This window comes from Ciconia boyciana, chromosome 1 (assembly GCF_034638445.1).
Source record: "Ciconia boyciana chromosome 1, ASM3463844v1, whole genome shotgun sequence".
In the NCBI taxonomy this organism is placed as follows: domain Eukaryota; kingdom Metazoa; phylum Chordata; class Aves; order Ciconiiformes; family Ciconiidae; genus Ciconia; species Ciconia boyciana.
Genome location: NC_132934.1, coordinates 208739847 through 208755602, shown reverse-complemented (window position 1 = coordinate 208755602; position 15756 = coordinate 208739847). Strand labels below are relative to the sequence as shown.

At 36.0% G+C, this 15756-nt stretch overlaps 1 protein-coding gene across 2 annotated transcripts in view; it reads right to left on the bottom strand.

Moving 5' to 3' along the window:
* SLC36A4 (solute carrier family 36 member 4) overlaps positions 1-15756 on the bottom strand; it is a 127736-nt gene that overhangs the window by 53387 nt on the left and 58593 nt on the right. For both annotated transcript variants that reach the window (XM_072850739.1, XM_072850740.1), the window contains one exon: positions 11196-11365. In XM_072850739.1, coding sequence (XP_072706840.1) covers positions 11196-11365 — 170 coding nt within the window. The remainder of the gene's footprint in view (positions 1-11195; positions 11366-15756) is intronic.

The window sequence follows — 15756 nt, the reverse complement described above, 5'->3', positions numbered from 1 at the left end:
TAAAAAAAAAAGAAGGGGTCAAGGCAGGAAGGTGAGCAACCATACACAGTTTTTTTCCTCAACCAGTCAGGACTGTGGTGAACAGAAGTCATCACACATGCTGCTCTAATCTGAAAATTAGTCTACATCTTTCTTTGCTAGAAAACTGTCTTTAATATTAGGCAGTAGTTTTTAGCACAGTGCAGGCATACTTCTGATATCCTTTTCATTTAAGTCCTCTTACTAGAGTATGTCTGAAACACTGCCTCAAAAATCAGCCGAAATAGAACACAAATTAAGGCAGTTCAACCTTAATGCAGAATCAAAACTTCCAGTATACCTTCTGTACTCAGTCATCTTGTCAAAACTGCCCTCTGAGAACATGGAGTATCACTAGGTAAGACATTCAGCTGAAACACCGTGGAATATATAATACTTGAAAAGTAGCCTGTTGCAATTTTCAAGCTTAAAATTAAAAAGGGACTGCCTGATATCTTATGATTATCAGTTACGTATGCTTTAGTTTACCACAGAAACACCTTGCTAATGAGTTACCAGTTTATAGGACAGTAACATGATTCAAGATACTTTTTACGAAGGAAGAACTATAGTCTAGATAACCTTACCAAAAAAGCCCATGTGAAATAAAAACATAATTTAACTCCAAAGAACAAGACACAATTCTTATTTTGCTGTGTTACAGAACAGCGATTACTGCAAGTCAAAACACAATATATTCCATCACTTGCTGCACTGAAAAATACACAACACAGTTAAACACAGAACGTGGCGGTTTGTGCTGATTAGTGAATCCGATCTGCTCTTTCCTGATTGAATGCCAGAGCCAGCATGAGGGAGAATATAGTATTACATGCCAGGGTAAGATAAAGAAAAACAGAGAGAACAGAAGAGTAAGATATCCTACATTTGTAAGCAGTAAACTGTTAATTTGACTCATGTATCATAAAATCGTACTGTGAAGATACTACTCTTCCCTCCTCCATCTCCTAAACTCTAGAATACAGCTCTTCTGGTTGTGTCAGGACAAAGGTCTGAGGGCCACAGTGCAAGTCAGGTCTAGGAAAAGATCCAGGTTAAAAATAAATAAATAAATAAATAAATAAATCACTACCTCTACACTGTGGGACCTTATCAAGTGAAAAAGAACAGATAAATATTGAATAATATTCAACTTGGATCCACGAAGTACGCATAGTATGGCACCCTATTACTTTTGGTATTCCCATTAACACAATATACCTTTTCAACTCTGTGTTGTTGCATATGAAAAGGGAGGAAGGAAGACATATGCCAATCTCCTAAAAATAATGGGGAGATTTTTAACAATGTCAAGCACCATTATCTATTTCCTCGTAACTGGGCACTAGGAAAAAGGGGTATTTTTCCATTTGCCTCTTCCTTTACTTCCTCCTTAGGAATCTTTGGATCTTACAGAATCTTTGGATCTTACAGAAGATCCACTGGATAGATGTAAAATGCATAAGGAGGACGTGCAAAAATAGCTGCTCCACTCAATAAGACAGAAAAATCACTGGCTCGTGTATGACATTTAAGAAGGCACCCCATAAATGATCTTCTCTTCTAAGCCAGTTCATGCATAAAAATATAACAGACCAAAATAACAGAGAGATACAAAGTCATGAACATATTACAAAGTTCACTTTCCATTAAGTAGAGAATATTTATATTTTTGTTATTTGGACAAACAATTTTCATATCATCATTTCATTATATCTGTAAGCATACAGATGGAAAATATAAAGTGGAACAAAAAATGAAACAGGCTTGATTAGTTTTAAAATTATTGTCAGAAAGGGAAGACAGAATTGCAGGCAACTGAGCGTGATATTCAGCATCACTTCTCACTCTTCCTGAGAAGGATTCATCATACCAAATGCTAGATATATTTCTCACCTATATTCCTTCAAATAGCCCAAAGAAGGAAACAAGCACTTATTTGGCCCAGTTCAACTCATCCAGAAGCAAATATGTAAAATAGATTAGACAAATTGTGCCCTTCCAAGCACCCATTTCTCTCCCTTGCTTACAAGGAGTCTAGCTACGATGACCACTGCAGGTGCAGAGGTCCAGAGAACAGACTTCTGCATGCTAAACTAGATGACTCTTAACCCATGTAGCTCTTTGCAACTTATGTCACATGTCACCTAAAATCTTCAGAGCACACATAGGTTTACACTGTAAACGGTATTATGAATCTTTAACTTGCACTTCACAATGTGTCGCTGTAGCATAAGTAACGAAAAACATCTGAAATTAGTAAGCATAGCCTGGTAATTTTTATTCACTGTATTTGCTGAAGGCATGAGTTAGAAAGAAACCTCTAAACTGTTCAAACAGAATATAATTCTCATCTTTTTCCTGGCTTCCTTTGCACTAATAACATCTAAACTACAAAAACATATACTAAGTCTTAGTTTTGACAATACTTTTAAAACACTTTTAACCATGTACAGAGTGATTTTGTTAATGCATTGAAAGAGGTTATGGCCTATGCATGAATCCTTATTGAGGCCCAGATATAAAACACCCAGATATATAGATTATATATTACAATGTATAATTTCAGTATTACATACTGGCATCTGAATTTGCTGCACTGTTTCTATTACTATACTCCTTCATTGCAGTACTTTACCATCTCATAGTAAATACAGGTATATGGCTCTGGAACTCTTCTAAATACTAAGTATACTAAGGAAGACCAACTGAGTTCTTCAAGTATCACAGAATGTCGCAGCCTAAAACTAAATCCATCTCTCCCAGATAGCAGCAGGGTAACTGAGCATGTGTGTTACTCCTTCTCATCAAATTTAGAAGTGTATCAAGAAATTTCCTGTGCTAGAATTTCCTTTAGAAGAAAAAAAAAAAAGTTGAACTTCCCATCTTTTTACCAAAGGTTCAAGTTATAAATTTAGAAAACAGCAGATTCATTAATTTTTTACAGCTAAACTGTCACTGAAAATTGGTAAGATTTATGTTCAGGAGATACTGGATAGGGAATAAGCGAAAAGATAGTGCTGTGGTATTGGACAGGAAAACTCCATGTGGGATTTTACAGGTTAAAATTATATTGATATTGAAACCTGTCAGATGGAAACTGGCATAAACCACAGAGAATAAAGTTCATCTCATTTAAAATTACACATCTACAAGATAAACTTGCACATGTAAAAGTATGGTGCCATGCAACTCTGCCTTCATTGCAGTGCATAGACCAGGCTCCTAATTCACTGCTTCTCTCAGCGTTGCCATTACTACCCATCCGTCACCAGGTATCCCAAGGAACCCAGCCCATATTAGTGCCTGGCAGAAAATCCATAAAGCATTAGAGAAAAGGTAGCTTTACAATTAGAAATAAGAAAAATAAACATCATCAAAATTCATACAAAAAAGTGTCAAAAGCAAGCTGGAATAGATTAGATTTTTAAATTTTGCAAAGGAGCCTGTAAAAGGAACCATAAATTAAAAAAAAAAAAAAAAAGGCTCTGCTATAAACCCATTTTCAATTAAAATACCATAATGCTTTTCCACAAGAATTCCTGCAGAGTTGTAAAATACATATTTAATGCAAACACTAAACTGTGGCAGGTAATGAGGTCTGTTTACTAGGAAATAATTACTGCCCCAGAACTGGATCAGCTATTTCAGAGTACATAAATGCACTGCTAAACTATTTGTTCTTAACTGTTTTTATAAAATAATAAATGTCTCAAAAAGAAAAAGCAAGCAAATTTTATGACAAAGACATTGCTGTTTATTTTAAAATCTTTTTAATTTTTCTTATTACCAATCTTCTAAAATTTTCTATTTTTCACCTCAATCACAAAGCCCATACTTTTCGTCCTGTCCCATACCTACAAAAAAATTTTGGACAACAGCTGCATTTCAAAATCTGAATTTATTGACAGAATTCCAATTAACACCTGACCCAAAGGAGGTCCAATTGACACAGCAGTAATTAAAAAAATAAATAAAACAGGACACCTTTAAAGTTTTCAATAATTTGAAACTTCACAACCTTAACTTTCTGTATAAGGTTTTGAAAATATAATTATTTGCAAGTAATATGTTTTTTGGGTTCATATCAGAGTCACTGTTAAAGAAGATCTGATGTCAGCTGAAGCGATGGACCAAAAGGAAGAACCAAACCAGTTGGCTTCATAAGGCTTTAATGAATACCAACATTAGACCATTCTGCTGGACCCTACAGTTACTTCTGGAGCAGTGCTAGTTTTAGAAAGAAAATCCCCAACCCGTTATCTCATACAACTTATATTCACAAGTTAACATCTCTAGAACAACCAGCAGTAAGAAACACTACTAGCACCATTCAAATAATCCATAACATTTAACTAGTAACCATAATCCATATACATTTGCTATCCATATGTTAAAATCAGGTAAAAAAAGTTTAATATTTGTACTGTGAGAAAGAACATTAGTTATTATACGTACATAAAGTGATGCCTACACCAACAGCAATTCATAAGATGTGCCATAATTCATAATGGAACATCAAAAGAAAGAAATCATAATCAGGATATAACCCTGATATTAAGTGATCCATTATTCTTGCAAAGATACTCAAACAGGTTGGAAGAACCTAGATTTCACATATCTATTCCTCATGCCTAAGTATATGCCTAAAAACCACACAATGATGCTTGTTCTCATCTCTCAACTGAAAACCACAGCACAGGATCTTCTACTAAGAAATAAGAATTATGCTCATCAGCTACCCATATCCAAGAAAAAAATATACAAACCAACACTGAAAAAAAAAGAAAAAAAATTGAATTAATCAAATATTTCATTTTCTTCCTTTGACAATTCATAAACAATTATTTTATGTTTAAGCCCACTTCAAGGGGCCTGTCCACACAAATATTCTAAATCCAGTCCACACAAATATTCTAAATCCCACTTGGAATTTTTTTTAAATCACAAAGTTAACTGTCATTATAATTTACCTGTCATTAGTATTACCCTTTAAAATGAACAAACTCTTACTAAAAAAATTCTGTGTCTAATAACTGATACACAAACCACTTCTATATAAATGATTATCACTTAATCCTAAAAGCATGTATTACAATCTATATACATCTTAAAATTCCTTCACGTTACCTCTGCTGCAGCTATTATTGGCGAGTATTTTATTGGCACAATATCATTAAACAGTGTAAGATATCTGGTAAACATCATGTTATCTTGTGTCTAATTGTTCAGCATCAAGAACTGTTCTTTCCTAAAACCAGGTACAGTTAAAATGGGGAAATATTTAGACAAGCATAACTGATAAATTCAACTGAATAATGCATTTATTCTCTTGGTAAAATTACACATTAAGCTCAGGCTAATTTTTTTTAATGGAAAACAGCTCACTAAGAGCTCAGTTCATGCTCAGCTGGATCAGATGGATTCAATTAAATTTGTTTCATTTCAAGCTAACAATCAAAACAGCTGACAATTCAACCGATATCTCCACATCCACATTCAAATGTAATACTTCTTAATTTTCATTTTAACAGGAGCACCGTGGCTGCAGGAATGCAGCCCTAAATTAAGCTATTAAAAAAAAAAAATAAAATCTATATTTCTTGTGTGGATGAAAGAAACTATTAACTCTCAACTCCAGTTTTCTCCATTATATTTGCTGATGTTCTTCAGCAGGTTTTACCGATTCACAAAACAAATTCTTTCACTACTATCTTGAAACTAATAAATCAAACGCAACTTATTCTTTAAAAGCTAAAGTACTGCTTAAATTGTTCTTTTGTATTTTATTCCTTTACTTCTTCATGGATTTGCTGCCACCATTCAGATGAAAATTATTTTCTCAATACTTTTTTTAATTATTATTCTTCCAACACCTCTAGCAAGCACAATTTAATTTTAGTGCCCTTCTGGCAGAAGACATGAGTAAGCCTCTGCTAGACAGTAAGCGAGAAATTTACATTTACATTCTACTAGAAACTTATATTCTTGCCCATCCTAAATTTTTTAACCACAATTTTCACTGAGAGGCATCAATAGAAGTGAATATGTTTGATGCTCTTTAGCATCAATATTGACTAATGTTTGGCAGTTGAAGCTGATGATCTCCAGATCTCCTCTCAATCTCCATGTGCTCAGCATACTTTGAAGCTGTTAACACAGGAGAATTATTTCAAGCTTATTTCAAGCAATACACTAACCAGGACTCATTTGGGTAGAAGGTTTTTTTTTTCTTGTTCTCCCAGACACACTGGTGTCTCAAAAGATAAAAGTAAAATTTATACTGTTCTATGTAAAGATATTAATAAAGTTTTTAAAAATTCAGCCAGGATGGTCCAGTTCCTTCAGAAGCGAACTAAAAAGCATCACAATCAAATGGTTAATCCCAATGTGCAGTAGCCACAACCCCATCACAAAACAGGCTCAGCTAAGGGCTGAACCATGGGCCCGGTGCCCAACCTGTGTCCAAGCAGATGCAGCAAACAGATCCAAACTATTTTTGTGACATGTTTTATAAGATATAAAATCAGGGTAAATACTTTCAACATTATAAAAATTCCACGCTGACAAATATTTCAAAGTACTGAAGTTATCTGACATTCAAATACCACAAGTGCTAAGTAAAATCTGTGAGAAAAATAAATGAAAAGCATTTACACTTAAAATAAAAACACACATGCGACAGTAACAGAACTTACTGAAGCCACAAGGATGTGGCTGTACTGTCTGAGCATGATCAGACAGATTTTCTGTCCTCTTATGTCTTACAAGGAGTGTCTCCAACTATTACGATGAGCTGAACCAACCCATCAAAGACAAGGCTGGCAAGTCATCAGGCAGAGGCTGCAACACATGCAGCTGCTGGAGATCTTTAGGTACGTGCCTGGATGAACTTCCAGGCATGACCTGAGGGCAGCCAGTGAGTATCTCCACAACACTGCACCTCCATATCTGTTCCCACTGCTTTCCAAATCCTATGGTGGCTCTCGTCCAATTCCTTCCATTTGTATGTGTTCTTAGTTCCTCACTTTGCCCCCCACGGTGATGCTTAGTCCAGCTTTCAATCATATTTCTGCCTAGCCAGCTACAAGACTAGCTCCTACCTGCTTTCAACAGCTACCAAACCCAGTCTCCAGCTCTAGTCTAGACTTTCACCACAAGCCTAGCTCATCCTTCCAGTCAGTGCACAAGGTGCTCACCTGGGTTTGTAAGACAGCCGTTCAGTGTTATGATTTATGAAGTATGGTGTGATTTTCCAACTTGCTACACCGTACACTATGAAATCCAAGCAAAGATGAAGAGATGTACATCTCTTGCAAATGAAATGGAGAGAAGTGTTCAACATCAAATGAAGCGGAAACTCCCCCTCTCCCTCCTTGTTCTTAAAATTCAAAAGTATCGGACTTGCAGTTTTACCCATGCAATACTAAGATGCTATTTTAACACTAAACTAAATTGGAAGAAGGGAGAAAAGCAGTAGGGAACAAGGCCTTTCAAGTCACTTCCACTCACCGTTTCCTTGTTCAAAAAGTATAAACAAGGGGCTATAAACAAAGGAAAAGCATGCTTTTGCCAGTCCAGCACTCTCCCAGCAAAAATACTCCTTAGTATTTGCTTTTATCTCGACTAATACTGTGTCAGACTCTTGAAAAAGTTGCTAAGAATAAATGTGAGATTTCAGACACCTACTGCGAATATTGTTCTTAAATCTATTTGTAACTTTCTTTCCAATATGGTAAAAAACAATCTTTTGAACAGCTTTACCAATCCTGTCTAGAAAAAGAGTTCAGGCGACCTCACTGTTCCTCGGGAACTGCTCAGTAAGCAAAGACTGACCTACTCCCAGAGCGACAACCGCCCAGCCCAGCCATGCACATCCCAACGGCTGGGTACGCTCCTCCCCTGCCCCAGACTTGACGGTTTGGCTCGACTGGTGACATCAGGGGTTAAGTGTATTTTCCATAGCATGCTTCAGGTAAGGTCTCTTTTGTGAAACAAGAGCAGAGGAAGCAGAACATGCAAATCTAAAAATACATAATATACTTGTGATCGTCCTTCTGCAATGCTAAGTGCCCCAAAGTGAGCAAGTAAATCATGAAAAACCATAAGCAAAGCAGTCATAGGTTGTCTGGATGCATGCTACATCTCCAGTCATTTGTCAAGTTCTTACTTAAAACAAACCTTACCAAACAAAACAAAAAAAACACTCCAGGGAATGCTTTTTTCCCAGCAAAGTTTCTGATATACTGCAACAATAAAACAATGACCTCATTGATTTTTATTTGAGAAATGCAAAAGCCAAAAAAAACCAGTAATAACTGATTTTTCAAGTCTTCGCTTAATAAGCTAATGTGTTATTAGTAACACAGCTGAAGTTTCTTTTTACAGAATTATTTTCAAGCAGGCAGAGTCCCTTTAATCAGTGCATGACCTCTGAATGGTCCAGACATTACAACATATTCTGTCACTGATACCAAAACCATTTCATTTTAAAATCTCAATCTAAAAGGTTTTGGGTTTTTTCTTTCTAATAAAGAAACACTTTTCTGAATTATTTTAGGAACCATGGTCTGCACCTAGTGAAAGCAAAGCACTATTTAAATCAATTCTGGTTTATAACCAATGCTTCAATGAAAAATGACAAACAGAAGATGAATGTAAGCATGGGAGCTTACACACACAATTGTCGGTGAAAAAGTATTACAGATACTGCATGTATAGAATTTGTAGAAACTACTTGAAAAAAACTGAAATGACAACTAGGATAAACACAATATCTCACACAACAGCCTAGCAAATATCAAACATTTAAGAGCAAACTTTTAGTTTTACTTCTCTGTGCCTTATATCAAACAATTTAATACTCTCAAATATCCCAGGAACACCTGTAACACTTCAGCAAGTCCATTTTAGAGATTCACATCACAGATAAATTTCAATGGCACAAACCAGGTCCAATTTTAGTACACATTTTTCTAAAAGAAATAAAGATACAGCATTCACTTCATACTGAATCATTTTAAAGGCAAAATATTTACTACGCCTTCAGAAAAGAAAGGCCATTAACTGCTGTTTTATAATGAAAAAAAAAAAATCTGAAAAAATCACAATGCACAATTGCAGGAAAACAAAAAGAAGAAAGAATACATGTCAACATACCTCTGGGAAAAAGGAATCCACACAATTCATGCTGGATTAGATTCTTCCTGTCCCAATTCACCCAACTGTAGTTAATTACAGCCAATACGCAACCGCTCCATTTTCAAGTCCCACTGAGAAGGTACCCCACCTCTGATTTGCTTCCATTTCTTTTTACCTTTCACAGACTCCTCTTCCAGATTTTAAAGCTAATTATCTTTCTTTTTCTACTTCCTTTTCTTGGAGATTATTCCCCAGTTTTGCCTTCCCAGACTACCCAGTAATTACAAAGCTCAATAATAAAAATGAGGGGTAAAAAAAAAACCAAACCCTAGGGCTGAATATCATGGAGTCATTTATAATTTTCCAAAGTCAAACAGGCAAATGTGCTTTTAAACCTATTTACCACAGGCTCTTCTCATCAGACACATCTCTGCAAGCACCTTTTTTACCTATAAACTCTCAAAACCTTCAGCTGTAAACAACAGTTTGGATCTACAATAACTTTAGCTTTTCAAATGTATTGTCGTATCATTACCAGGGCAGGTTATAAGGGGCACATAAAGCACAAGAGAGAATGAGTGGAAGCTGAGGGCCTCATGACACCAAGATATGGTTAAGACTGGAGAGTTTACTGGGGTCCTGGAGAGCCAATAAAAAGCGTTTTGGATCCTGAAGCATTTTGACCTAGATGTCTCCCAGGTATTACAAGAGTTATTCATCTATCCTCAATCTTAAAATCTTAACAGGTTTGCTATGCACCATGAACACTTGAAGCAGAACACAGGCTATGTGGCGCTTCAGGAGGTCTGCACTTCATTATTCAAGAAAGCTTTTCACTTTTTTTTTTTTATTTCACATAGCAGATGTATGTATTTTCAGAGCAGCAAGTTATTAGATCAATGGTATTTCCCTTTGCTTACTGCAGTAGTTAAATCGCACCAACATTAAACTTTTTATCTCAACAGGCTTGACCTTAAGAAGGTCTCACTGGATGTTCAAGTTCTCTTTGACAACAGACAATTATTACTTGCCGTCCAGCACATTAGCCACTGGTCAGTACTCACCAAGAGAAGAGAGCCAACAAAACCTAATCTCTACTTTTTCATCAATATTTTCCCCCTAAAAAACAAGGTTTGCCATTTTTTGCTTGTTTGGCAGTTTTGATTTTTTTTTTTTTTTTAAGGTAAACAGCTCATTTCAGTACAAATGGCAGAGCCAAGAAGCCAGCTTTGTACTGGAAACAATTTTTTATAACATCTTTGAGAAAAGCTTCCTATGTTATTCAGCACTTTAGATGGGAGCTGTAAAGACAAACCTAAACTTCCTACTCAGTTTGTTATCTTCAGGAATATCGATTCCTAGATGAGATCATGCTCCTCATCCAGTGAGCACTGCTGATTACTACTAGTGTCTATGGTACCTAGACTCCCTGTGAGAAAGGCAGGGACACAATAGGAGGGATGAGAACAGTAGGGAACAAGTGAGAAAAACAAAAGGAGTAACAGACATTGAGTGCAGAGGTACAAAACTACTTTGGAGCATTATCATCTAAAATAAGTGACCATGCATGAACACTCTGACCACACATCCACGTTTGTCAGTGCTATTGTATGGATACAGAGCAGCACACCTTAGGCTTAATCCTCAGACTGACAAAACAGTAAAAGGATTTCTCCATGAGCAGCATGTACTGCAGATCACATAGAGGAGGACTGACATGAAACAGCAATGTGTGTCTATTACTTAAAAACTTTTATTCTAAGAAAATTATTTTCAAGTTGGCAGCTTTAGAGTATTATTGGCAAAAGATATGGATGTCAAATAATTGGTCACGCCTACTAAAAGAAGTGTGGTTAAAATACAAATACAACATTAGATTCACTTGTTCATGAAAATCAAAACATACTGAATCATTGAAACAAAATTTCAGGTTTGCTAGCCTCTGGAAAAATAAATAACAAAACATGCATTTAAATAAGCAGGCCCCAACAGCGTGTAATAGCAAGCTTTTTTATGAACATTCTGCACATACTTACAGGTTGAGCAGACTAATAGTGCTCTCACCACAAGCTCACAGAGTAACTTCCACTTCTGCTTCACTTTGGAGGTGACAGCTGGAATGAGGATCTCCGCAGGGACGTAGTACTGAATCGAATAGGTCACAAAAATCCCAAAGGAGTACAGAATTTTTACAGACTGATACAACCTGTTCAAAACATTTACACATGTTCATGTAAGTTGCAAACTCTTCATTAAAAAAATTAGCTTGCTAATTTTTTTTTCTTTTAAAGAATTTTCTATCATATGACATTTGAGAATTCATTAATGGTTAAGCAAGCAAACCCCCACATTTCTAATTAGATACAGATTCTTTACCTCATATGTAAATTCAGAGTATTTAAGAAGCTTTAAGGCCTATTAAAATATAACCTGTTCAGTGTTTGGTTTTTTTTTTTCTTCACTTTAAGGGTTACAAAAATCCTCACAGTTGGTAAGTTGTTAGCTAAAAAGACTGGTAAAGTGACTATAATTTTTTTCCCTAAGTATTTTTGGTTAACAACAGTGGGTTTTTTCTAAAATTGTACATCAAAAAACATATGGTAAATATAACAACTCCCTCCAAACAGAAGGAAGATCTGGACAGAAAGATTATTTGGCTTTTCAGAACAATAGGTTCAAATTTTGCTTCTGACACCTGAATGCCAGGGTTTTTCTACTTACTCTGAGAACTCCCTGCACGTTAGACAATAGAACTAAATCAACACTAGGTCAGCCTCCGTGAAACTAAAAATCAGCTCAAATCCCAGGAAGCTGTATTTATAGCTTCCAAGACCCCAAACCCAGGAGTGTTCAGTGGCTGTGTCCCAGCTCCACAGGGGGGGGAAATAAAAAGAAGAAATCCAATGCTACCGCACACTCTCCAGCATGCCAGTCTCTCCACAAACTGTGGTTCTGTGCCTACAGGCTTGCTTTGAGGCAGAACGTGACTTACAGAGTCCTTAAGCAGTAGGCTGAGGACCATGATGACAGAAAGTAGCCACTACTCATTTCAAGAGATAAGCCAAGACACAGTCAGTGATCAATATTATACTAATCTTATTAATTTAGTATACTAACACAATTTACTATACTAATAAAAGCCATGTTACATGTACAGGATTTCATCCCTCTCTCGGCAAATTATTTCTTTAACAGAGAAGCTGCAATAATGGGCAAAACAATACAACAGAAGTATTTTAATGTGCGAGAAACCAAAAATTCAAGCAATCCTGTTTGTGTTTCTTAATGAAAACAAAAACTGATCACGCACTATCATTTTGACAATTAGTCTTTGCTATCAGATAACAATTGATCAAACACAAAATGGAGTATCAGGTTCTTAACACAACTAAAAAAAAAACCTTAGTAACATAAGCAGTAACAGGAAAATAAAAATCTGTTTGAAGATGAATAGCTGTAATTGTGATGTAAGCAATGAAGTCTCTGTTTAAGAGCAATGTGGTGATTTTGTGTGAGAAAATCCTAGAGAAGTTCTTTTTTCCAGACAGCTTTGATGCCTTTCCTGCATATCAATTATTGCTTCCAAAACTGTATGCACTCAGGAGGGCCACAGTTCCAGTTTTCAGAGCCAAACTAGTCATCCTGTTATAGAGAACTAAATGTTACACAGATTATGTTCTATCCTGTTTTAATACCTTGCTATGAAATTCTCCAACAGAATAAAAAGAGGTGCAAAAATTAGTAATAGTTATGGTGACGATGATCACGATCAACTGAAGGAAAAGTGCAAAAAGATACCCATGTGTTAGGCGCTTCCATGAGTGGTAGCAGGATTCTGTCTGATGCTCAAAGTATCATTATGGCCACATGGAACTAAGGCAATATATAAATATATATTCCCAGTAAACAAAAAAGGTAACATTATCTGCTTGCCACAGTTATAACTGCCTATGAAACTGCAGAAGATAAACATACTGCCAAAATATGTACCCCAAAAAAACCATAAAAAAATCAGTATCATGCAACCATAAATCAATAAACTTAAAGAAGAGCAGGTTACACAGCAGGCAGTTATTTGGGAAAAGAAAATTCCAAATTCACATCAAATATAATCTAGACATTGATAAACCTTTCACAGTGGAAGGAAGCATTGGACATTTTAAAGACTAAAGCCAGTATCTTCCAGATTTCTGCATATTCACAAAGTGTTCCTAAAAAGACTTTTCACATTGGGAAGAGGACATCTCAGGAAATTTATTAAAATTGAAAGGTGTACCTTTAAGGCTAGAAAATATCCATAATCAAATTTACTTGCTGTCCACGCCCTCCTGTTCAAAAGCACTAGGTACAGAACACCGTTAAATTACTGTGCCATGTCACAAAGGAGTGACACACAACCAAAGTTTAGTGTAGGGTTGCATCAGATAAGAGGTGATGGAAATGCAAGTAACGGCCCTGATACCTAAAGTCAGTAATGATGGGAAAAAACACTGGTTTGTACCAGAATTTCATAGGGTTTATAGCAACACAAAGGAATACCAAGTTCTACAGGTCCAAATTGTGCCAACCTTATGCCAGTGGTGGACCGGCAGAATACATTACTAAAAAAAAGAAATTGGAAAAAGAAGGTATGCTCATGTAGAAGAGGGTTCATTTTGATGCAGGAATATCTTTCCTAACATACAGGATTAGAGCTGCTGTAACTAGACAAACATTTTGGGGATCAAGATAATTTTTTTTTTAAGTGACTGTGTATTTTTTTGAAAAGCTACTGTAGGATGATTTGAAATTCTCTGCCAGAGAAAGACAAGCTGCTGTCTTGCACCACTCCAAGAATTCCATTACATAAAAAGCAAAATTATCTCTACACAGACTGGTAAAAGGCACAAGCTACATTTTAAGAAGAGGGAAGAATGTCTATTCTCACTAGTCTCTTTTCATTCTAGTGTTATTCCACCCTGCATGTCATCAAAGCATAGATAAAAATGTTCAGAAAATGCAACATAGTGGACAGTTTCTTCATAAACAATATAAAGCGCAGCTACATTTAACTTCTTTTTTCCTAAAGTGGTTCAAAATACTCTTTACTATTTTGAAGACATTAACTGACTTCAGATCATCCAGCTTTAATCTTCATGTATTTTTTTTCAGATCTGTGCTGAACCAGAAAACCCTACCCTATGAGTAAAGGAAAAGATTATTAGTATTTATCAGAAAAAAAGAGTTATATCAAAGGTGAAGACAAAAAAAAAAAATATCAAGGAAAAAATTCACATCTACCTTCATAAAAACTGTATCTCAGTAAGAAATATAATAAAAGCGGCTGTGAGGCTCAGGGATAAAATAAGGAAAATATTTGAAAAAAATGCTTGAATGGATTGGCAGCTTAACTTCAATATAATTTTGCATGGACTTGTGCATCTTGCTTCCTTACGTATGTTGGAAAATAACCCATGTATTGGCACTGTCTTGCCAAATTTTAGATAACAAATTCCTTTTTTCCTCCAAGATAGTTAAGGTTTTTTAGATATCATGCTCATGCTCTTATCTCACTTATCTTAACACAGTGAAATCCATTGCTATATGGTTGTAGCATTATTGTTTTTTCCTTCATGATCTGTCTGAAGGTTTTCCTACATCTCCAGCTTTTTGTAAACAAAATGCCTGCAGATATACTCCAAGATAAGGTCTCAGAGAAATTAGTTTGAGAACTTTTGTTAAGTTCTCAAAAAACTAGAGTAAATCTTCCAAAAAAATTGAAGCACGGACACTTTTACCACTGTAACTTGGGGCTGAATGAACAAGCAACAAAGAATTATCCATGCCACCAACAGTTTTAAATTTAGATGCATTTTTAATCCACACTGCATAAACTACAAGTATTTGTCATAGGTCTGTTTACAGCCAACTGATAAAAGTTATGAGTCTCTTGGTATGATTTGGTTTCTAAGAATGCAAATAAGAACATCATCAAAGCTTTCGGGTAAAGTTCTGGTTCATTTGCCATGGGGTGTTGTGTGTACACAAGTGAAAGAGGAAATATTTTTCAACCTTTGATAACAGAAGATGAGGCTGAGCAGACCAAAGCACTGCATATTTTTTTTTGCTTCAGTCCTGAAAAAGAGGTTCAAGTGCAACCAGAAAGCAAAGGCAACTTGCAACAGTAGGAAAAGAAAAAACAGCGGCAAGAGTAGGGAAAGAACAAATTGGACTTTTGTCTCTGTATCTCTCAAAGCCTAGCAGGGGTCGCTCAAAGTGTACTCCCATTGAGTATCATAGCCTGTATCTGTTATTAGTAAATAAAATCCAGCCAGGACTGCTTTTGGCCCCTCGTCCTGTGGCCAAATGGCATGGCATGGCAAAATTTGTATCCATACAGCTCAGCTCTTTCGCACCACAACAGGATGCCTCCATCATCCTTCCTTCAACATTTTGAAGGAAGTGTTGAACACACAGTCAGTAATGGTTTTAGTATACTGGAGTGCTTTTGAGCAGAGGAATACAGCTGATGAACTTGAACAGCCCTTTCAGCCCGGTCTCACGTGCTTCTCATCTCACACCTACAAGCCAGTTCATCAAGTTTTTAATTTTTGATGA